Raw genomic sequence first — 19,368 nt, forward strand, 5'->3', positions numbered from 1 at the left:
TAAAAACGGCGAGCTCATATACCATCGTACTCCTCTCTATTGTCTCTAACATTTTTCTTTTAATTTGTTTCTATCAATGCGTCTCGTTTTTTCAAGCAGTTGTTCCCTTTGAAACGGTTTGCTCAAATGATCGTCCATGCCAGCTTCCATCCTCCGGCTTCTTTCCTCTCCCGATGCGTGACCAGTCAATGCAATGATGGGAATGTGAAGATTATAAGGCTTCTCTTCTCTCCTTATTTGCCTTGTTGCTTCGAACCCATCCATTTCCGGCATCTGCAGTCTCATCACCAACCAAAAAGCACATCAACTTCATGAGTTTTGGTCCAGAACAAAAGGCAATAGGGAATTAAATTAAACGAATCGGAAACTATTTCAGCACACATTTTTCCTGCTTATGCACTCTTATACTTGTACCCTTTACTCTCTTTCGATTTATTCAACACAATTAATGTCGGAAAAAATAAGAGTAAAAGAGAACGGAGTCTTTTTAACCTCGACTAGCGAGGTGCATAGCAGTAATTAAAGCATTAATTATTAAACGATCGGATTATTAAATATCTAATTACTGATCAACCATGAGAAGTGAAATAGTTACCTCACAATCCATTAGTATATAATCGAATCCGTGTTTCCCTTGATTCGCTAGAGCACCACGAACGAGATCAAGAGCTTCTCTTCCATTTCCACAAAGCTTCACAGTTGCACCCAGCCTTGTCAAATTAATTTGAGCTAGCTTGCGGTTCAATTCTATGTCATCAGCAACCAAAAATTTCTTTCCAATCAAGGGCCTGTTCGGATCGCTGACATGTTCTTGTGTTTGATCTCTAGGAGGAACTAGAATCTGTGAGTTTCTTGATGTGGAGGAGCCAACATGAGACAGATATTGGTGAGTCAGCGTTGGTGAAAATATTTTCTTGCCAGGTGTCTCATTACCTGAACTACCACCAATATTATTATGGTCTTGCGATACTTCAATTTCATCATCAGTTGAATGATCGAACTGATAATTATATGACCGATGTTGATGTGATATTGAGGAACTAGCAGGAGCTCTAGACGCTTTTCCAACCTGGTGTGGAAGCTGCTGAATTGTGGTCCTTCTCTTAGGTAATGCACCCCCAAACTCCGGAAGAAGTCTCACCACTTCATATAGGCGGCTACCATGAAGCGCCTTGTGTTTGATTACATCCTCTGGATCAAACATATTACGATCATTCAAATTGATGCTATGACTTGCTAACCATACAACCCTGCACCAATTACAATTCCTAGTACTATTCTGGTGATGATCCGTTTTGAATTCAGTCACAATCTTACATAGTTCTGAAAAGGGTCCAGCTGTGGCATCAACCACTACTAACACAAACCCCGTTGCACCTCGAAGGCTCGTCTTTTTAAAGAGAGAAAGAGGGAGCATGTTGTTGCTGCTGCTGTTGTTTTCAGTTCCACTCCCGTCCATTGCGCTGATCAAAGGCACCTCGTTTACTCTGTTGCTAGAGTTGCATGACGTGGATTTGCTCAAGCAGTCCTGCAAACCCACCTCAGATATTCTTGAAGAGCTATGATGACGAGAATGGTAACCCCCCTTGTGTTTAGTTGCTTTCTCTAGAGTTTGAGAAAGTTGTTCCCATTGTTCTGCCACAAATACTTTTATCCCAAGGTTTTCCATGAATTTTTGGGAAATTCTGCGACGTTCTTCATTCTTAATCAACAAGACGACAGATGATCCTGATCCATCAACCTTAGGAGTACTACATGGGGTTCGAATGTTCAACCTGGGGCTTGGCGTGTGAATGCTCAATCCGGGAGTACTCGGAGTGTGAGTGACTAGTATCCCCAAATCACCTGGGCCAAATCCCATTTCAATGTCCACTTCTTTCGTGCTATCCTTCGAGACATTCGCACGTAAAGTTAATAGAACACTAAACCTAAAACATGTGCCTCTTTCGCCCATCTCCTTGTCCACAATTCCTATTTCTCCATGCATCAAACGTACCTGCAGCATTTCAAAAATTATCAACATGCATAAACTAAAATGGCATGTTCCCGAGAAATCATAATTCTAATGCGCAAGTAATATAATAACATAAATATACTTCAAAAACTAGATAAGTACATTATTTATTACTCAGCAATCTCCACCATGTACGACATCAACCAAAGAAACCCAGTGCAGAAGCTATATTTAGTCATTTAAGATCCAGCACAAAACAAACTAAATTGCAGTCGAAGTTTCCACAAACCAAAGTAATATGCAGCCAAAAAAAAAAAAAGTCGAAATTTCTTTTGTTGCAAATAATACATACAAGCCTCGACTTCAACTCAACCATCCTAGTCTTACCCATGATTCTGCCAAACAAAGATATTAGTGCGTGGGAAAATATAAACATAAAATTGATGCAATTTTGATTGCTTACCAGAGATTGAACAATGCCAAGTCCTAAGCCAGTGCCTCCTTCTCCAAGAGCCGTTTCTTTAACTTGGACATAGTTTTCAAACACTGATTTTTGCTTTTCCTTTGGAATTCCCTTCCCTGTATCATCCACCTCGAAAACAAATTCCAAGGCATTTGGGTCATGCTTCATTGTTCCCATGTCTGCTTGTGCTTTGTTGTTGTGGTTAAACAAGTACAACAATTGTCTTGCAACACCATTGCCCTTGCCAGAAGCAGCTATTGAGTTCTTAAAGCTGGGTTTTTCGACCCAAGCACGGACTGTGACATGTCCCTCCGAGGTAAATTTGACGGCATTGCTTACTAAGTTACATAATATCTGCTTAAGTCTTCCCCTGTCGCCTACCGCACACGGAAACTTAATTAGAGAGCCATCGTGAGGATCCAACACCACATCTATGCCTTTTTTCAAACCCACAGGATGATACAAGTCAACTACATCTTCAACAAGTTGCGCCACATCGAATTCCTCTTCTTCAAGTTGGATTTTCCCAGCTTCAATCTTACTCGTATCAAGAATAGAGTTCAATATACCAAAGAGATCTCTTGCACAAGTTTCCATCTGCCTTAAATTTGTCTCTAACTCGGAACCTGGGGAAACTTCTTCTTTAGATATGTCAATCAAACCTGTGATTCCGGCTAGAGCAGCACGAATGTCATGGCTTGCAGTAGCAAATGCAAGGCTCTTATTCATGCTCTTTCTCTCTGCTTGTTGGGTGGCCTCCATTTGCTTGATCAATGTATTACACAAATGCATCTCTCGTCTTCCCGAACTATGCATTACGAAAATATAACTGAAAACGAAGAAGCCCATAATACCAATCATTACAATGAGGAGGATGAATGCCACCTTGCAGTCCTTGAGAACAAGACTGATCAACCTAATTTGAGGGGAAGTCGGTAGAACATTATAAGCCTGAAACTCAATGAAAGGTTTACAGGTTTTAAATCATGTAGACATTTAATAAATCCATTAATGAATAATTGAGTTTTGAAAGTTAGTTTAATTAAGCTCACCTGTGCATTATGCTCGATATGCTTGATGATGCCGACCAATAAGCAAGCAAGCACCAGCACGCAAGTTGCCTGCATTGAGTTTTACTAGTTAAAATAACGTATACTTGCAATGAAGTGATAACAGTGAAATTAAGCTCGAAATTAATGTAGAATAATGAGAAGAAAGAATTACCTGCAAGACAAAGAAAACATGCCTCACAAGCACTTTCAATGAGTGGAGTTTCATCGGTTCTTCTTGGTCCTTAAGTACAAAGAACTGTATCATCCAAGTTGCCATAAAAAAAGTCAAAAACTAGATTTTGACATACTTCACCAATATTTAAAGGGAATTTAGTGATATGCTTTTGACTTATATATACCTGAGAGACCTTATGTTTGAATATCGAGAATTTTGAGTTCAATAAACAAACAATGGAAGTATATTGTTGTATAAAAAAAGGAGTCCCGTGAATTAGTTTAATGTAACATAAAACAAATAATGTACGTTAGAACTCTTTAAAAAAAATTAGTGAATGTAAAACTAACCATACTACCATAGGTTAGTTTTTTTAACAAACCTCACAATGTAGAAGAGAGTGAGCAAAAACGGACTCCTCTTAAAAGACATAACAAAATTAGAGAATTCTTGAAAAAAAAATACACAAAATTAGAGAATAAAAGCTCATTTATTTATTAATGTTTTGTTATGCTATTAAATATAATCAAAAGTTTAAATCACATATCACTCATTAACAACTAGATATTATTTTACATTATATTTTGAATAACAACTGCGACACGCGAAATGCAGATTTTATGCATACATGTGGCAGACGTTCCATACATTCATTTGGCACGAAAGTTCAAAGTGCAAAGAAATGAGAATTAGATTAACCAGTTACAATACATGAAAATAAATTAAAAATTTAGTACGAACATACATAAATAACAATAAAAAATGAAAAAAACATGCAACTTTAATGTAAGAGGATTAACAAATTAATAACAACAACAAAATTGATGATGATTTTCTAGGTTTTGACCATTGAGTACAATAAATTGCCATATCATTGTTTGAGTTTCTTTGGTCTGTCGGTGAGATTCTGCAAGACCTACGCATCTCAAATCTAACTGACGAAACATCTTTTTTTGTTAGTTTTTCTTTCATTCCTTATTTTGCTTGAACTAGAGGAAACGTGATCAATACTGAAATCTAAAAGATAACATACCTCATATATAGATCATGATCATATGCATTATCTAGTGCATTCATTGGGACATAATGCTACACCCATAAATTCTTTGAAATCAAACAGAAGTTCGTCTAAAAATTTGAAAAAACCACAAACAAACAAACAATCCATCAAAAGGGGATGCTTTATTCATAAAATCAATGAATGAATTTTGTAAAATTAGAGAAAAGCTGTGTGTGTGTGTGTGTGTGTGTGTGAGAAAGAGAGAGAGAGAGAGAGAGAGAGAGAGAGAGAGAGAGTTTATATGATATGCAGAAAAGCAAGAAAGACGAAATTAATGTGTGAGAGAGACCTGATGAAGTAGAAGAATACATATATGTGAGCCGCAGAAGGATGATGGAAGACAATATGCAGTCACTCAGTTTTGTTCATCTTCTTCTTGGAGTTAGGGCAAAACAATATTATCTTCTGATATGATGATATCTGAGTACTACTCCTGCTTCTTTGATAAAGATTTTTGTATAATTCAGTATCTTGAAGTAGATTTTGGGTATTAAATACTCAAGGGCATCATTCTCGCACTTCCTTTTTTAGCTTCTTGCATTCACCACGCCCAAAAATTCCCATCTAGGGTTCTTGCAGAATTGGGGTTTCATATATATGGTACCTTTTTTTCACTTACAACTATCTTATGTCGCGTGGTTTTGGATGCAGGTAGCACACAGAAATATGAGACTAGCAGTAAATCAATAAAACAGAAATTAAACACTTATTAAAAAGATATGATCTCTGTCGATCGACATATGGCATTAGGGCAGTGGGGACTCATGTTTTGGAACAGCACGTAGGTTCCATGCAGACCATGTATAAAGCAGCTTAATTCTGTTGCTAGCAAGGTATTAATAAAAAGACCAAAAGAAGAACTTGTTGATTAACTGAAAAACCAGCAAATAGTTTAATGTGTGCCAGAATATAGTTTAATTCCGCTGCAGTATTGGCTTAAAGTGAGCCAAAAAATCCTCATGACATAATCCTCATTAATTTGTTCTGTGATAAAAGGTTTAAGGCAGGAATTCTTTTCATATGTTTCCTATTATATAAAATATATTTCCTATTTTCTTTTAAAAAATTATATGTCCTATTAATTATATACTATATATTTCCTAGTTCTAACAACCAATACAAAATATATTAGGGGAATTTGCACAAACATTACCTAATTATTATGAGTTTGTGCTTTTGCCACCTAAACTAAAAGGTTTGTTCAATCACCGTCTAGACTTGGACTTTGGTGCCAACAAAACCTTCTTCAAATAGGTGGGATTCAGTTTCAATCTTTTAAATTACCCCTCTTCCTCCCCAACTCCATTTTTCTCTCCTTTCCTCACTCATTCTCTCTGTCTCGGCCTTCTATAGTATATTTCCTTCCCTTCCCTTCTTTCAATTGTTTAAATAAATTTAAAGATTTTAATTAATGTTTTTTTAGATAGAAGTAGACAAAACCGCTCTTAAACTTTATGCATAGTTGGCATAACATAACAGAGGTGACAATTTAGCACCGTAATGAATTGAACAAAAAAAATTTGATAAATGAGCACGCCCTTAAAAATTCATATGGTAGTTATGCAAATTGTCCTGTATATTATATGATATGTTTATAAGAATAAAGAGTCATAAAAAAATTAGCCTGGGAACAAAAGTTAACATATCGATTCTCCCTTTGTATACCACATAGTTGTCTCTCATCAGTAACAAATGCGTTTTCTAGTTTGATGCTTCTTGTTCCTTTGAATGGAGGAGAAGACTTCGGACTTTGACAATTTTGTTACCCCAAATCTTATTTTCTTGTTGGCATGAGCTCAAATTTGGCCGGAGACTTGTATCTAAATTTTAAGTCTCCAGTGCATTGGAGGGATTTTGACTCATATTTAGACTTAAATATACCATTTGATTCCAAAATTTTCGGTGCATTGGAGATGAACTTGTATTTATCTTTAACAAATTAATTGCGGTGGGTTGTTCAAACTTGGAACCTCCTCCAACACTGGGAAACAATAATGGAGAAATAATTGACCGGGAACGAGTAGCATAAAATCAAGTGATACGTACAGCTGAAGTACATAAAATCTGAACCAGTTACAACACCAAATAGGCAAATGATAAAGATGTGCACGAACTATGATAATATACAACAGAAATTGTGGCTTGTCAATGCCCAACAAATTGTTGATGCATGCTAAAACTGGAGCAGGTATGAAGGAAATGGATTCAGTTGGAAACCATGATGCCTCCTTCGTCATTTTGCCATCCTTAAGGCCAAGTATAATGGATCTTCGTAAAGTAACCCAAGATTCACTGTTAACCATTTTCAATAGGATCTCTTTTCTTTACCCTTTTCTTCATCATCTCAGCCCACCTTGCAAAGACATTGGAGACTTCCAATTTACCAGAAAACTTCATCTTCTGCGCCAACTCCTCAAGAATATCAGGTTTTCCAGCTCTGGAGAAATCGGCTGCAAACTTATTTAAATCAAGCTGAGGAGGTTTCATTCCTTTCTCGACCATTTCCTCTAGATATTTACAGGCATCTCCTGATCTTCCCTGACTTATAAGACCTCCAATGAGAACAGTATATGAGCTGTCATCAGGGCAAAACCCCTTCTGAATCATCTCATCCCATACTGCACAACCCATATCATAATTTCTCGTCTGAAAATAAGACTTCATGATCATGTTAAAAGTGTGTATTGATGGCTCAACACCATTTTGAATCATCTTCTTGTATATCCGCACTGCATCATCTGGCATTCGCTGCTGCCTCGTCATCACTTTAATCAAGGCATTGTATGTCTGCCCATCAGGAGTGCAACCGGTTTCCTTCATCTCTTTCAACAATTCATAAACTGTTTCCATCTTCTTCTGATTTCCAAACCCTGTGATTAAGCACGTGTAAACCACAACATCTGGCTGGCACCCAGATTCTCGCATTTCATAAAAAGAGTCAACCGCTTCTTTCATCTTTTTTTGCTTGCAGAAATCTTGAATCAGAATACTATAGCTTCTAACGTTGGGAGATGGGCCCTTGGCTTTCATTACCTCAAACAACTTGATAGCATCAGACCTCTTGTGACCCCTCAACAACCCTCCGAGCATTGTATTATACGCAACAATATCAGGCTTAAATCCCTTGTCAACCATCTCATTCCACACCCTCCCTGCTTCCATTAAATTCTTTGAGCTACACCACCCGTTTAGCAGTACAGTATAAGTTTGTAAATTTGGTGTAAACCTCCCCTTCAACTTTTCGAAAAGCAATTGCATTTCTTTTCCTAGCTTTGCCCTTCCAAGAGTATCAAGCAAGCAATTAATAGTATCAATGCCAACCTTGAACTTGTAGTACTTCATCAATTCAAAAATGCCAACAGCTTTCTTCCTCTCCTTGGCAGCAGCAAAAGCTTTAAAAGCAATCACAAATGTTTCCATTGTCAAAAGCTCTTTCACTCCCATTTCTTCGAGCAGCGACACCATGGTCTCAAACTGCCTGGTCTTTCCTAAAATGCTCATCATCGAATTGTAAGTCCTAGAATCCTGCGAAAACCCTGGCTTCTGCCCCGCCCAACAGAAAAACCGAAAGGCGGGTTTTCTAGCATGCTGGAAGCGTTTCAACACCGCCACAACCAAATCATGGGACAACTGAATCCCACATTCATCAAGAACTGCTTCCATGTTTCGATCTAAGGCAAACAATTCGTCGATCACCTTGCATACCCTGTCGACCTCTTCCGGGTCTGCACTAGAACTAACATGAACACTCCCCCTCCTATCCTCGTCCTCACTATCAGTTTCAGCACCCGAATCCGAACCACCAGCGGTGGCACTAGAAAACCCCCTAAGCGTAGGACCACATTCAATGTCAACCACTGAAGTTGTAAAATTGGGGATTGTAGTGGGTGTAGTTAGCAATTTTTCTTGTAGAATAAAGAGTGAAGTGGGGTGTGGCAAAAGAAATGGAATTTGACAATGAGAATGATAGAGATAACAATGAGGAGAAGAATGAAGCAAACCAGACAGGGGCAGAGAGCAACCACCAGGAAGGCAGACTTGCTCTCGGCGGCAGTGCCGTCTTTCTCGTCCCTGATAGTAAGAGCATAGCTCGGCGGTGAAGCGGCGGCGTAGGTGGACATCTGAGAGTGGTGTTCTTGGGTGCGGTTGAGAGTAGAGTAGGTGGCTTTGGGCGGATGAGGGGGATCTTCTAAGAAAGAGGGTCATTGGGCAGCCATGAACGGACCTTCTAGTAGTTTCTGGTCGATCGAGATTTCAGCAGTCGAGAATCGAGATTCAAAGATGTGTGAAGAAAGAGGAAGGAGATGCAGGGTTTGTAGTTGCAGCAGGCCAGTAGCAAACGGCTGAACCTAACAGAGCGCAGCGAGCAACCGCTGGTTGGTATATTGGGCCTGGCCCAATTTTACATTTCGTTATTGTTAACCTTTACTCCAACTTACAATTCGCAACTGTGCGAATATTATTTGCACTAAGAGGGTGAAGGAGTAGCTTACAACGGGTTATCAATAATGTGATTTAACTTTTGATCGTTGAATAAGTGAAAAGTCAAGCATTCATAATTATTGATATACTTTGACTTTATAGCAATTAGATTAGACAACATACTTGTAATTGATCATTCGATCAATTTCATGTGCCTCTCTTCATTATTTGTTGATTGTGTTTGGAGATGAGAATGTGATTTTGTTTAAAATTACTACATTTTGGAGGGGATTTCATGTGCCCCTCTTCATTAAATTCGTTGTTTTCCATGTGTGTGAGTTTCTATGACTGTTTTAGAAGTAGATTTACCATGCTTTGAAAAATGTAAGTCAAGCTAGAGTTATTCTATCTTATATGACTCGATTAGAAAATTTATTGTATGTAATTGTGTCTTATTGGAGTTCTGCATTTGTTTTTTTATTGCCAGCCAATGGATGCTCAAGTTGATTTGGTTTATGCTTTATGTGGAACTGAATTTGAGTCTGCTGAACTGCAGTGACAAAGGCGACTAATGGGATGGATACCGTTTTATCTGTGATGCCTCAGCAAGGTTTAGCTTGCGTGAAGCTGAGAAGTTGCACTTCCTCAGGGAGTAAGTTTCTTGTACTTAATCCTACTGGTGTTTTTAGGGCCATCCTACTGTACGCCTAACTATTTCGCAGTTGTGAGTTGGGGATTGTTATGTCTAAATGCAATCCATTATTTTCCATTTTTAGTTACTGTTAATTTTGTCTTTGAAGCTTGTTGTATGGCTACAGGCATCGTATAATTCTATACTGACAGCATTTGTTACTGTATTTCTGTTTTGTGTATGACAGGGATGAAAAAAATAAAATTTTAGTACATTAATGCTTTCATGTAGATGCCCAATTTCATACATGTTTTGCTCAACTGCTCTGGTATGGAAACAGACAGCGCATGGATGCCAAAAGAAGATGACTTGGAGATGCAAATTATGATCCAAGAACTCTGTACTTACCTCCCGCATTCTTAAAGAGTTTATTAGGTGGCCAGGTAATTGCTTCTAGATAGATAAGTAGCCTAAAGGGTTTTGAGGCATCAACGATTATGAACACTCTTAATTTAGTGAGATGTTAATATTTCAGAGACAATGGTGGGAATTTAAGTCAAAGCACATGGACAAAGTTCTCTTTTTCAAGGTATGCTCGTCCTTACCAGTAGCTAAGTAATGGCAAATTATGCTACACAAATTCAGGGTCATTAGTGCTGGCAAATGAGGAACATCTCATTTTTGTTTGAGCAGATGGGCTAGTTTTATGAACTTTTTGAAATGGATGCACATATAGCAGCAAAAGAACTTGGTCTGCAGTATATGCAGGTAATATATCTTGAAATTTTGTCTTGGTGTTGGCTGTTGTGGGTGGGCACATAACATTTTCTTTCATTTCACATTTTATCTCGATTGTTCTGAGGTTTGTTTTGTTAGGATTGCTTTGGATGCACCCATTGTGCTTCCTATTTGTTTTTCTTTAGTTAGTGATTTGTCGTTGCCTAATATTAGGGTGAACAACCCCATTGTGGATTTCCGGAGAAGAACTTCTCAATGAATGTGGAGAAACTTGCTAGGAAGGTTGGTTTTACTCTTGTCACTTTATTTGGAGATATCTTTCTTACTCTTTTTCGTTGAAGTTCAACATCTATGTGAAGCCTCTTTCACACTATGGAGGGAGATTTATTTAAGCTGCCTTGACTGGCAGGGATATCGAGTTCTGGTTGTGGAGCAGACAGAAACACCTGAACAGATGGATCTTCGTCGTAAAGAGGATGGCTCTAGAGATAAGGTATGCTCATCTTTCACTTGTGGGTATATATCCTTGAATATTTGTCATCTGATTAATTTGATATTCTATATTATAATTCTTATCACTGCATGTTGTAATTTGATACCCGGATTGAAGCTATTAATGAAAAAATGGTATTAACTTCTGAATTTACCTTGGTGTATAGGTTGTGAAACGTGAAATATGTGCAGTGGTTACAAAAGGAACACTAACTGAGGGAGAGATGGTGTCAGCAAACCTTGATGCTTCTTATCTAATGGCAGTGACTGAAAATTCTCAGAATTTGGCAAACCAAACTGCAGAGCGCCTTTTTGGGGTGTGTGTAATTGATGTTGCTACCAGCCGGGTCATTCTTGGGCAGGTATGAGTCTGGTCGAACATCATTTTCATCTTGTTCTCTTAGTTTTCATGTATTATTCTCATAATCATAGACATATATGCATGCATAATACCGTTGTTCCCTGTACTGGACTGGAGTATCACTCAATAAAGCAGGGGGGAGAGGGAGGGGAGAGGGGTTTGGTAACCGCTTAGCATAATAGGTGAAAAATGTGTGCCTATTATGAATGTAAAAGGTCTGATAGTGTGATCTTCTGGTGCCTACTGGACTTTGTGGCTGTCTGCATTTCCCTTATTTTTTTAGATATTTGAGCATATATATAATCATTGGGGCAAATTGTGACTATGTTATTCCTAATTACCATTTCATAAGATGCTGATGTAGATGTATCATAAGGTCATTGTGGTGAATTGTTTGTTACATATGGATCTGTTTTTTACTAGTATTGCTTTGCCAATACCAGTTTGGAGATGATCTAGAGTGCAGTGCCTTGTCTTGTCTCCTGTCTGAGCTGAGGCCTGTTGAAATTGTAAAACCTGCAAAACTACTTAGTCCTAAAACAGAGAAAGTGCTGATAAGGCATACAAGAAGTCCTCTGGTGAATGAGTTAGTCCCACTATCAGAATCCTGGGATGCTGAGAGAACTATTCAGGAAGTTAGAAGTACATACAGGCGCGCCGATGATCAATTGGTTTATGGTTCTCCCAAGAATGCCAGTTTTCATGCCAGTGATTCTCATTTGGAAGAAGATGGCTATGGTTGCCTGCCGGAAGTGTTGTCAGAGATGGTGAGAGCAGGTGAGAGCAGGTGAGAATGGAATCAGTGTACCTCTTGGAGGCGCTCTTTTCTATTTAAAACAGGCCTTCCTGGACGAGCCATTACTCAGATTTGCAATATTTGAGTTCCAAGTTCTGGTTTTGGTGATACCGTATGAAAACCATACATGATTCTTGACTCAGCTGCCCTAGAGAACCTTGAGATTTTCGAGAACAACAGAAATGGAGACTCTTCAGGGTAAACCTTTCGTATTTTCTTTAGCTTTTCTGGTTCGTTTTTATTCAAATTCAAATTCTTAGATGATGTAGCTCTACGAAGGACATTGTATGCACAGTTGAACCACTGTATTACTGGATTTGGGAATAGATTGCTTAGAACATGGCTTGCAAGACTTCTATATCATGCAGAGTTAATAAAGCAACGCCACGATGCTGTTTCAAGTCTTCGGGGACACATTATATCGACAATTTACTTCTGGTTCTTATTTTCTTCGCTTGAAAAACTGAATCTTATTGTACAGTATCTAGATGACTTGAACTGGATACCCAAGCACTTTGGCATTTCTAACATACAAATGTTATATATGCTTCTTTGTAGGGAGTTAATCTTTCTTATGCACTTGAATTTCGAAAAGCAATTTCTAGGCTTCTGGACATGGAGCGGTTGCTTGTGCATGTCTGCTCTAGTAGGTGAAGCTAGGAATAACAGTTGATTATATGCTTATGGAGAACTTACTGATGTTTCCAAAGATTGATTTACAGTAACTGAATGTGACTGGATGCAGTAATGCTTGCGGAAGGACTGCTAATAAAGTGGTTTTATATGAGGATGCTGCAAAAAAAAAGCTTCAGGAGTTTATTTCAGCTTTACGTGGTTGTGAACTCATGGCTCAAATCAAACATGCTGTTCTCTTAGAGTTATCTTGGAAAATGTTGAATCTGCACAACTGCATCATCTGCTAACACTGGGTATTGTTTTCTTTTTGCATTTATATTTGTATTATTTTAAAAGATATAGGTTGCTTTTTGCGTTTGTATTTGTATTATTTCAAAAGATATTGTTTCTCATCTTATATCTTGCCATAAGAAAATTTTCGTGCCTTAAAGATTGTTTTTGGTATGCACGTGCATCTTTCATTGTTAAAGAAATCTTGGCATCCTATTGTTCATTGTTTTAAAGGTAAAGGATGCCTTTGATTGGGTAGAAGCCAATAATTCAGGTCGTATAATACCTCATGGAGGAGTCGATATTGAGTACGACTCTGCTTGTGAAAAAGTAAAGGAGATAGAGTCTCATTTAGCAAACCACCTCCAAGAACAGAGAAAGTTACTTGGAGATAAATCGGTAAGAACTTCTATGGAAGACAAATTGGCATTTTGATTTCCCAGTAGTATACTTTTAAGTAGAAACTTTACAATCTCACGTAACTTCGGTCTTCTGTTGTCTGTTGCAGATCACTTATGTCACAGTCGGAAAAGATTCTTACCTATTGGAAATGCTGGAAAGTCTGTGCAGCAGTATTACTTCGGATTATGAGTTATGTTCATCTAAAAAGGTAAGTAGAAAAATCTTTGGAATGGTGCATTAAGTAGCTTTAATGGTTTTATATTAATATGAACATGCCTTCCTTGTGTTCAAACGTGCAGGGTTTCTCAAGGTACTGGACACCAGATATCAAGAAGTCATTGACAGAGCTCTCGCTAGCTGAAACTGATAAGGAGTCCTCGCTAAAAAGCATTTTGCCGAGGTTCATTGGATGTTTCAACAGGCATCGTCTTAAATGGAGACAATTGGTCTCTGTGATTGCAGGTTTGCAATCATTTTCCCTCTGCATTGGCTGCTTTCTTCTAATCGATTTTAGTCAAACTTCAGTGGATAGACTGGAGTCTGGAGCATATTTTTTCATTCGCATTTTCTTTTAGTAAGAGCATTCTGCCATGTTGTGCAATATATGAGAACTAAGAACTTACACACACACACACACACACACACACATAAGAGTACTGCTTGATTCCCCAAAAGATGTAGCTAAATATTGGTCCATTTTAAACAGATTTAACTATAGTTGATTTCCGAATAATTTGGGTTTAACAATTCTAAATATGTATTTCAATTAACAAGTCCATGAATTCAGTAATTAGTGTCTATTTTATGTTCACTGCTGACATTGACCACACATGTTGCAGAAATCAATGTTTTTATCAGTCTAGCAATTGCAAGTGATTATTTTGAAGGACCCTCTTGTCAGCCAGTGGTCATGAGTTCATCATGCAGTAATGAAGTACCCCGTTTTTCTGCAAAAAGTTTGGGACATCCTGTTCTTAGAAGTGATTCTTTAGGAAAGGGTACATTTGTATCCAACGACACTGCCATTGGAGGTTCTGGCCATGCGAGCTTTATCCTTCTCACTGGTCCTAACATGGGTGGAAAGTCTACTCTTATTCACCAAGTTTGCTTGGCTGTGATTTTAGCCCAGGTAATGTAGTCTTCTCTTATTGTCTGAATTTCTTACTTTCTTGTATTTATTGCCGTGTAATGTGTGATCATTTTTCTTCGGCAGTTAGGAGCAGATGTTCCTGCTCCTGTCAACCGAATCTTTGTACGTATGGGTGCTAAAGATAATATCATGGTATACATTTCTGACGGAGCTATCAGAAACTGCAACAATGCTGGTGAGATTACTATTTAGAGCAACTTGGTTCAAACTAGTTTAGTGTTATAAATGTATTGTTCTGATTTCCCGTGTTCATAAAAATAGATTGTGTGAGTTGAAAAAATTTCTTCTGGTTCTAATCCTTGGTTATGATATGCATTTCTCTTGAAAATTCATAAATCATGTCTTCTCAACTTATTTCAATATTTAGTGCCATGACTCATGAGTGTAATGAGTATATCAGTTCACTGGGTTCTGAAATTATTTCAAATTATAGACGAAGGTGTTATGATTTAAGAAATTCATTGTGCTAAATATATATTTCAATATTGTTTGTAATCATCAGCTACTCGTAATTCATTGGTGGCACTGGATGAACTTGGACGTGGAACATCAATTTCAGATGGACAAGCCATTGTGTAAGAGCCAATCATGCTAGATATTTGTGAATGATTTTGCCTTTACCCAAATCTTGTGTTTTTCATTTGTTTCCTCTTCAACTTTTGTATGTCCTCTTGAACTGGCAGGGAATCAGTTCTTGAACATTTTATCTACAAGGTCCAGTGCCGAGGAATGTTTTCTACCCATTATCACCGACTAGCTGTAGATTATCAAAATAATTCTAAGGTATTTTTTTCATTCTTCTGTGGTTGATCTATATTTTCTTTTGACAAGATTGGTGATAAGATCATCTTGTACGCCGATGCTATAAATTGAACTGTGTCTAATTTATTTCCTTGCTTCTTTGATAGGTTTCACTCTGTCATATGGCATGCCAACTTGGAAATGGAGATGGAGGTGTGGAAGAAGTTACATTCCTTTACAGGATGAGTCCTGGTGCATGCCCTAAAAGCTATGGTGTGAACATTGCACGGTTAGCTGGTAGGGATCTTTGCCTTGTATTGCTTCCTTACTAGCATCTTTAACACAAGAAGAGTAATTGAAATGCAATCATTTGGTTGTGAGGCATGATCTCGATCTGAGCCATCATCTCGCTGTCATCTATGGTTTTCTTCAACATGTATATAATCTATATTTAAAGCACCTTGCCCTCAATTAATATGAGCATGACCCGGAACTTTTTATGAGAACCAGACAAGCTTGCTAGTTTGCTAATTGTCTTACCAAGGGTTCCGGGAACGTGTAACTAAAAGGGACAAGTAGATATATAGAGCCTCAAGCCAGTTGGTTCTAGTTGGGGAGGATTGACCAACTCCTTAGCGTAGAAGCTATATCATCACCTGAATAGGGCAAATTGCTGTCGTCCATTGTAAATGATTGTTCAAGTGTCGACATATTGGTTCCGAATTTGGACCCAACGAGCTTTGAAGGTTGTTGCTTAGTTCGGTATTAGTGTGTAACATTATTATTTATCTTTTATCATAAAAGTGAGTTGTCTATGTTGGATAGATGAGTTGTTAACCCTACTGAGTACTGACCAGTATCCAGGTTGCTGAATTCCTAAAAATTAACCTACTTAATGCTTTTCATTATTTATTCTGGGTAGGTTTGGTGGGTGGTTTGGATTCCTTACTTTCAGGATTTGATTTGGAAACCTTAACCTGAATCTTTAACCAAGCAAAGAAACATAAAAATAAAAAATAAAAAAAAATCGATATTATTTCCTTTCGTATATACGTCAAGACAGATGGGCATGGATCATATGATGCTCTCTACTGTTTCTGTTTGTTACAAATTAATGGAAGTAAAAAAAAAAAAAAACAATTGGAGATTGTGTGTCAAACTGTTTGAGTTTCTTCATTGTCAGCCAGGTCTTCGCTATCGGTCTCATCTTCAGAGTCAGAGTCTTGCTGCTGATAACGATGATATCGATGATACTGGTGGTGGATGCTGTTTTGGATGGCTGTGATTGTTCGAAATAATACGTACATTGGCAGGATAATCCCGCTAGACCTTAGAATAAGCACCTGAAACGCGGCCAAATCAAGATTAACAAGTACATTTCAGCAGGAAGCTTTGCACACCAAAATAACAATGTGGTAGGTACTGTGCTGGTAGTAGTACTGGTACTTACAGTTAGAAGCGTGAAGGGGTAATCTTCGTCGGTACCGGTAATCACCACAAAGAGATGCCTCACCAGCAACACCACCGTAAACTGCAATGCAATTCAAACTCATGGTTAAGTAACAGAGTTAAAGCATGTTTCTTTGGACAGGATTTTAATTAACATTTTTTTTAATATACTGAAGGTCAAAGATGAGCTACGTGTTTGCCAAATGGAGACAAATTTGAATTCATCTCTCTACAGTTTTAGATTAATTTAAAATGGATCATCGCTAATATAAAAAATTAAAAAAAATTAAAAAAATGCTCCTTTTAGACTATTATATTGGGTTAGATAACGTGCATAAAGATGTGGAGAAAACAAACTTACAAGGAGAGCGAGAGATCGACAATAAGATGCACTTCTGTCAGCCGCAGACGAGCATTGAGACGCAGAGTAGCCATATCTTGGGCTTCCTGCGCCCTCCTCTTCCTCTTGCTCTCTTCTCGGAACCTGCACGCTACCTCTGCAACCAAATAAACAATTACATATTTAAAATAAATCAAATCAAATCAAGGACATGCGCAATTTAGAAACATTCCAATTAGTGGTCTTAATCACATTCCCATGTTGTCAATACAACCATTAGAATTTAGACCTACTTGCAAAACAGTCTGTCTGCCTCCTTCTTCAACTATATATTAACATCAATATGGAAATAAACGTGCATTTGATTAATTATATAGAAAAATGAAAATTAAAGAAATAATTAAATATCGTAAAGCAACGAATGCGGATATATATCTAATTCTGGATACTTAAGAAGATATGAGACGTACCTAATTGTTACTACTGAGTCATCTATCTGCGTCTTTTTTGGCGGTGGTGCTGTGTATCCTGGTTCATAGCTCTGCACATATACATATTTTACGGTCAGTCAAACTTCATCGACACCATTTTTTCTCTTCCAATTTAAATTTTGCTATCATTAGCACTTTTAAAAAATCATAACGCACTTGTTTGTTATAAAAACACAAGCGGAAATTACACCTGATGATATGTAATGATTTTTTTAGAATGCCAATAACTTCTCCTACTACAACACTCAGGACTACGATATTAATCATGAAACGTTTTATTTAGTTTTGCATCGGAACGAAGGAAGCAAAGAGTATAACCATAACTAACCCAGACATAAAGAAAGACTTTGAACATAAACCAAAGTTACGGGAAAAAGACAAATTTTAAACGCCAAGAATCCTCATCGACTTGAAAAAGAACAAAAAAAAAAAGGACATCGGACCCATTTCGATTTTTCAAGACTGATGGGATACGTAAACACGAAGCAAAACAGCAAAAACAATTCATTTAATACATAACACAAAATAAAATACGGAACAAAAAATTAAAACAAAAAATGAAAAATTCGAAAGAACCCAGAGATACGAAATCTGATCAGCTGAATATTACCTGGAGACATATTTCGCAGGTCGTATTGCCTTTCTCGTTGCACCACCTCTGTATGCAATCTCTGTGTGCAAACTGAGAAGAAAAAAAAAAAAAAACAGAATTTATATATCGTTTTCAGGATTATTCGGAAACGGAAGCAGAAAAGCAAAAGACGAAGATGAGAGAAAACTGGGTTTTGAGGTGTACCTTAACAGTTCCAGAGCATGCACAGGGAGCTTCCATGGTCTTATGATCGGAGCTTCCGAATTCTTCTTCATGGCAAATCCTGCAGAGCGAAACTGCCGAGCATGAATCCTCCTCCACGTACAGTATCACGTCTCCCATATTTTTCAATAAACTCCCTCAATTGCCCCTCTTTCTCTTTCTGTTTCGGTGGTCTGTTGTTGAAAAACTTGTCTTTATTTCGAAAAACTTCTCTTTAATTCAAAAAACTCTGTCTCCGTGTGCCTGTGTTTTGTTTGTGTTCAGTTCTTTCTCTCTACGCGTGTCCGAAAAATTGGACTTTATATAAAGCAAAGGTGACTGAAATTCCAAAAATGCCCCGCACTTATCTATATCTAAATCAAACGAATATTCACTTAATTAACTAGTAATACTGTTATTCGTTGTATTGCCCTGAGTCCTGACGCGTCATATACATATATGGATGCAGGACTTGACCAGCGCGGTCAAAGACACTTCAATTTATACCAAATTTAGAACGTTTAGAAGAAGCATTTGTATAAGAAAAGGGAACAGCTCGTCAATTGAATCTAATAGCTCTAAGTGACAGTAATTCAAAACTCTGCATCACCCGAAAATAAGAGCTCGTGTTTTCAGTTTGACTCGTTTTGAGTCGGAAGATTTCTTATCAAGTTTTTTGGATGAGTTTGTTTTCATGTTATGTTTATTGTGGTAATGCTCTAACTTTGTAAGGTAACAAATTAAAATACTAAATGTTTGGTGGGTTTGGAAAATTGTCTGAAATGAAATAGATTCAAAGATTTGAGTGGTTCACTCCTCAAAACTCGACTACACTCACTGTATTGGTCAGATTATATTGATTTCAAGACTAAAAATGGCGCTCAACTAATACATGAATTCTCTTTCCTTTCAGTTGTTCGACCCCAATACAAGAGGTCTCGCCCCATTATGT

At 37.6% G+C, this 19,368-nt stretch overlaps 3 protein-coding genes and 1 pseudogene across 4 annotated transcripts; 1 reads left to right on the plus strand and 3 right to left on the minus strand.

The window, feature by feature from the left end:
• Nucleotides 1–45: 45 nt before the first annotated feature.
• On the minus strand, nucleotides 46–3,695 carry LOC137741768 (histidine kinase CKI1-like). The gene is made up of 5 exons (XM_068481487.2): nucleotides 3,642–3,695; nucleotides 3,470–3,538; nucleotides 2,418–3,368; nucleotides 596–1,996; nucleotides 46–273 (listed from the first exon to the last, which is right to left on the minus strand). The coding sequence occupies exons 1-5, from the start codon at nucleotides 3,693–3,695 to the stop codon at nucleotides 46–48; spliced, it is 2,703 nt and encodes a 900-aa protein (XP_068337588.2).
• Nucleotides 3,696–6,699: 3,004 nt separating this feature from the next.
• Nucleotides 6,700–9,061, minus strand: LOC137743286 (uncharacterized). The gene has a single exon (XM_068483154.2). The coding sequence runs from the start codon at nucleotides 8,908–8,910 to the stop codon at nucleotides 7,000–7,002; it is 1,911 nt and encodes a 636-aa protein (XP_068339255.2). The 5' UTR covers nucleotides 8,911–9,061; the 3' UTR covers nucleotides 6,700–6,999.
• A 641-nt stretch (nucleotides 9,062–9,702) lies between these two features.
• On the plus strand, nucleotides 9,703–16,100 carry LOC137741767 (DNA mismatch repair protein MSH6-like; annotated as a pseudogene). The gene is made up of 19 exons (XR_015953605.1): nucleotides 9,703–9,827; nucleotides 10,098–10,200; nucleotides 10,293–10,346; nucleotides 10,451–10,525; nucleotides 10,709–10,777; nucleotides 10,905–10,988; nucleotides 11,155–11,349; nucleotides 11,792–12,342; nucleotides 12,424–12,551; nucleotides 12,701–12,794; nucleotides 12,890–13,074; nucleotides 13,248–13,449; nucleotides 13,559–13,660; nucleotides 13,752–13,914; nucleotides 14,292–14,581; nucleotides 14,666–14,776; nucleotides 15,097–15,177; nucleotides 15,286–15,385; nucleotides 15,511–16,100. The product of XR_015953605.1 is annotated as a DNA mismatch repair protein MSH6-like (transcript).
• Nucleotides 16,101–16,356: 256 nt separating this feature from the next.
• Nucleotides 16,357–18,718, minus strand: LOC137743302 (uncharacterized). Its single transcript, XM_068483169.2, has 6 exons — nucleotides 18,420–18,718; nucleotides 18,234–18,305; nucleotides 17,603–17,673; nucleotides 17,154–17,289; nucleotides 16,794–16,874; nucleotides 16,357–16,686 (listed from the first exon to the last, which is right to left on the minus strand). Exons 1-6 carry the CDS (start codon nucleotides 18,555–18,557, stop codon nucleotides 16,498–16,500), a joined length of 687 nt encoding a protein of 228 aa, XP_068339270.2. The 5' UTR covers nucleotides 18,558–18,718; the 3' UTR covers nucleotides 16,357–16,497.
• Nucleotides 18,719–19,368: the final 650 nt, after the last annotated feature.

This window comes from Pyrus communis, chromosome 11 (assembly GCF_041283825.1).
Source record: "Pyrus communis isolate YQ-2024b chromosome 11, ASM4128382v1, whole genome shotgun sequence".
Taxonomy (NCBI): domain Eukaryota; kingdom Viridiplantae; phylum Streptophyta; class Magnoliopsida; order Rosales; family Rosaceae; genus Pyrus; species Pyrus communis.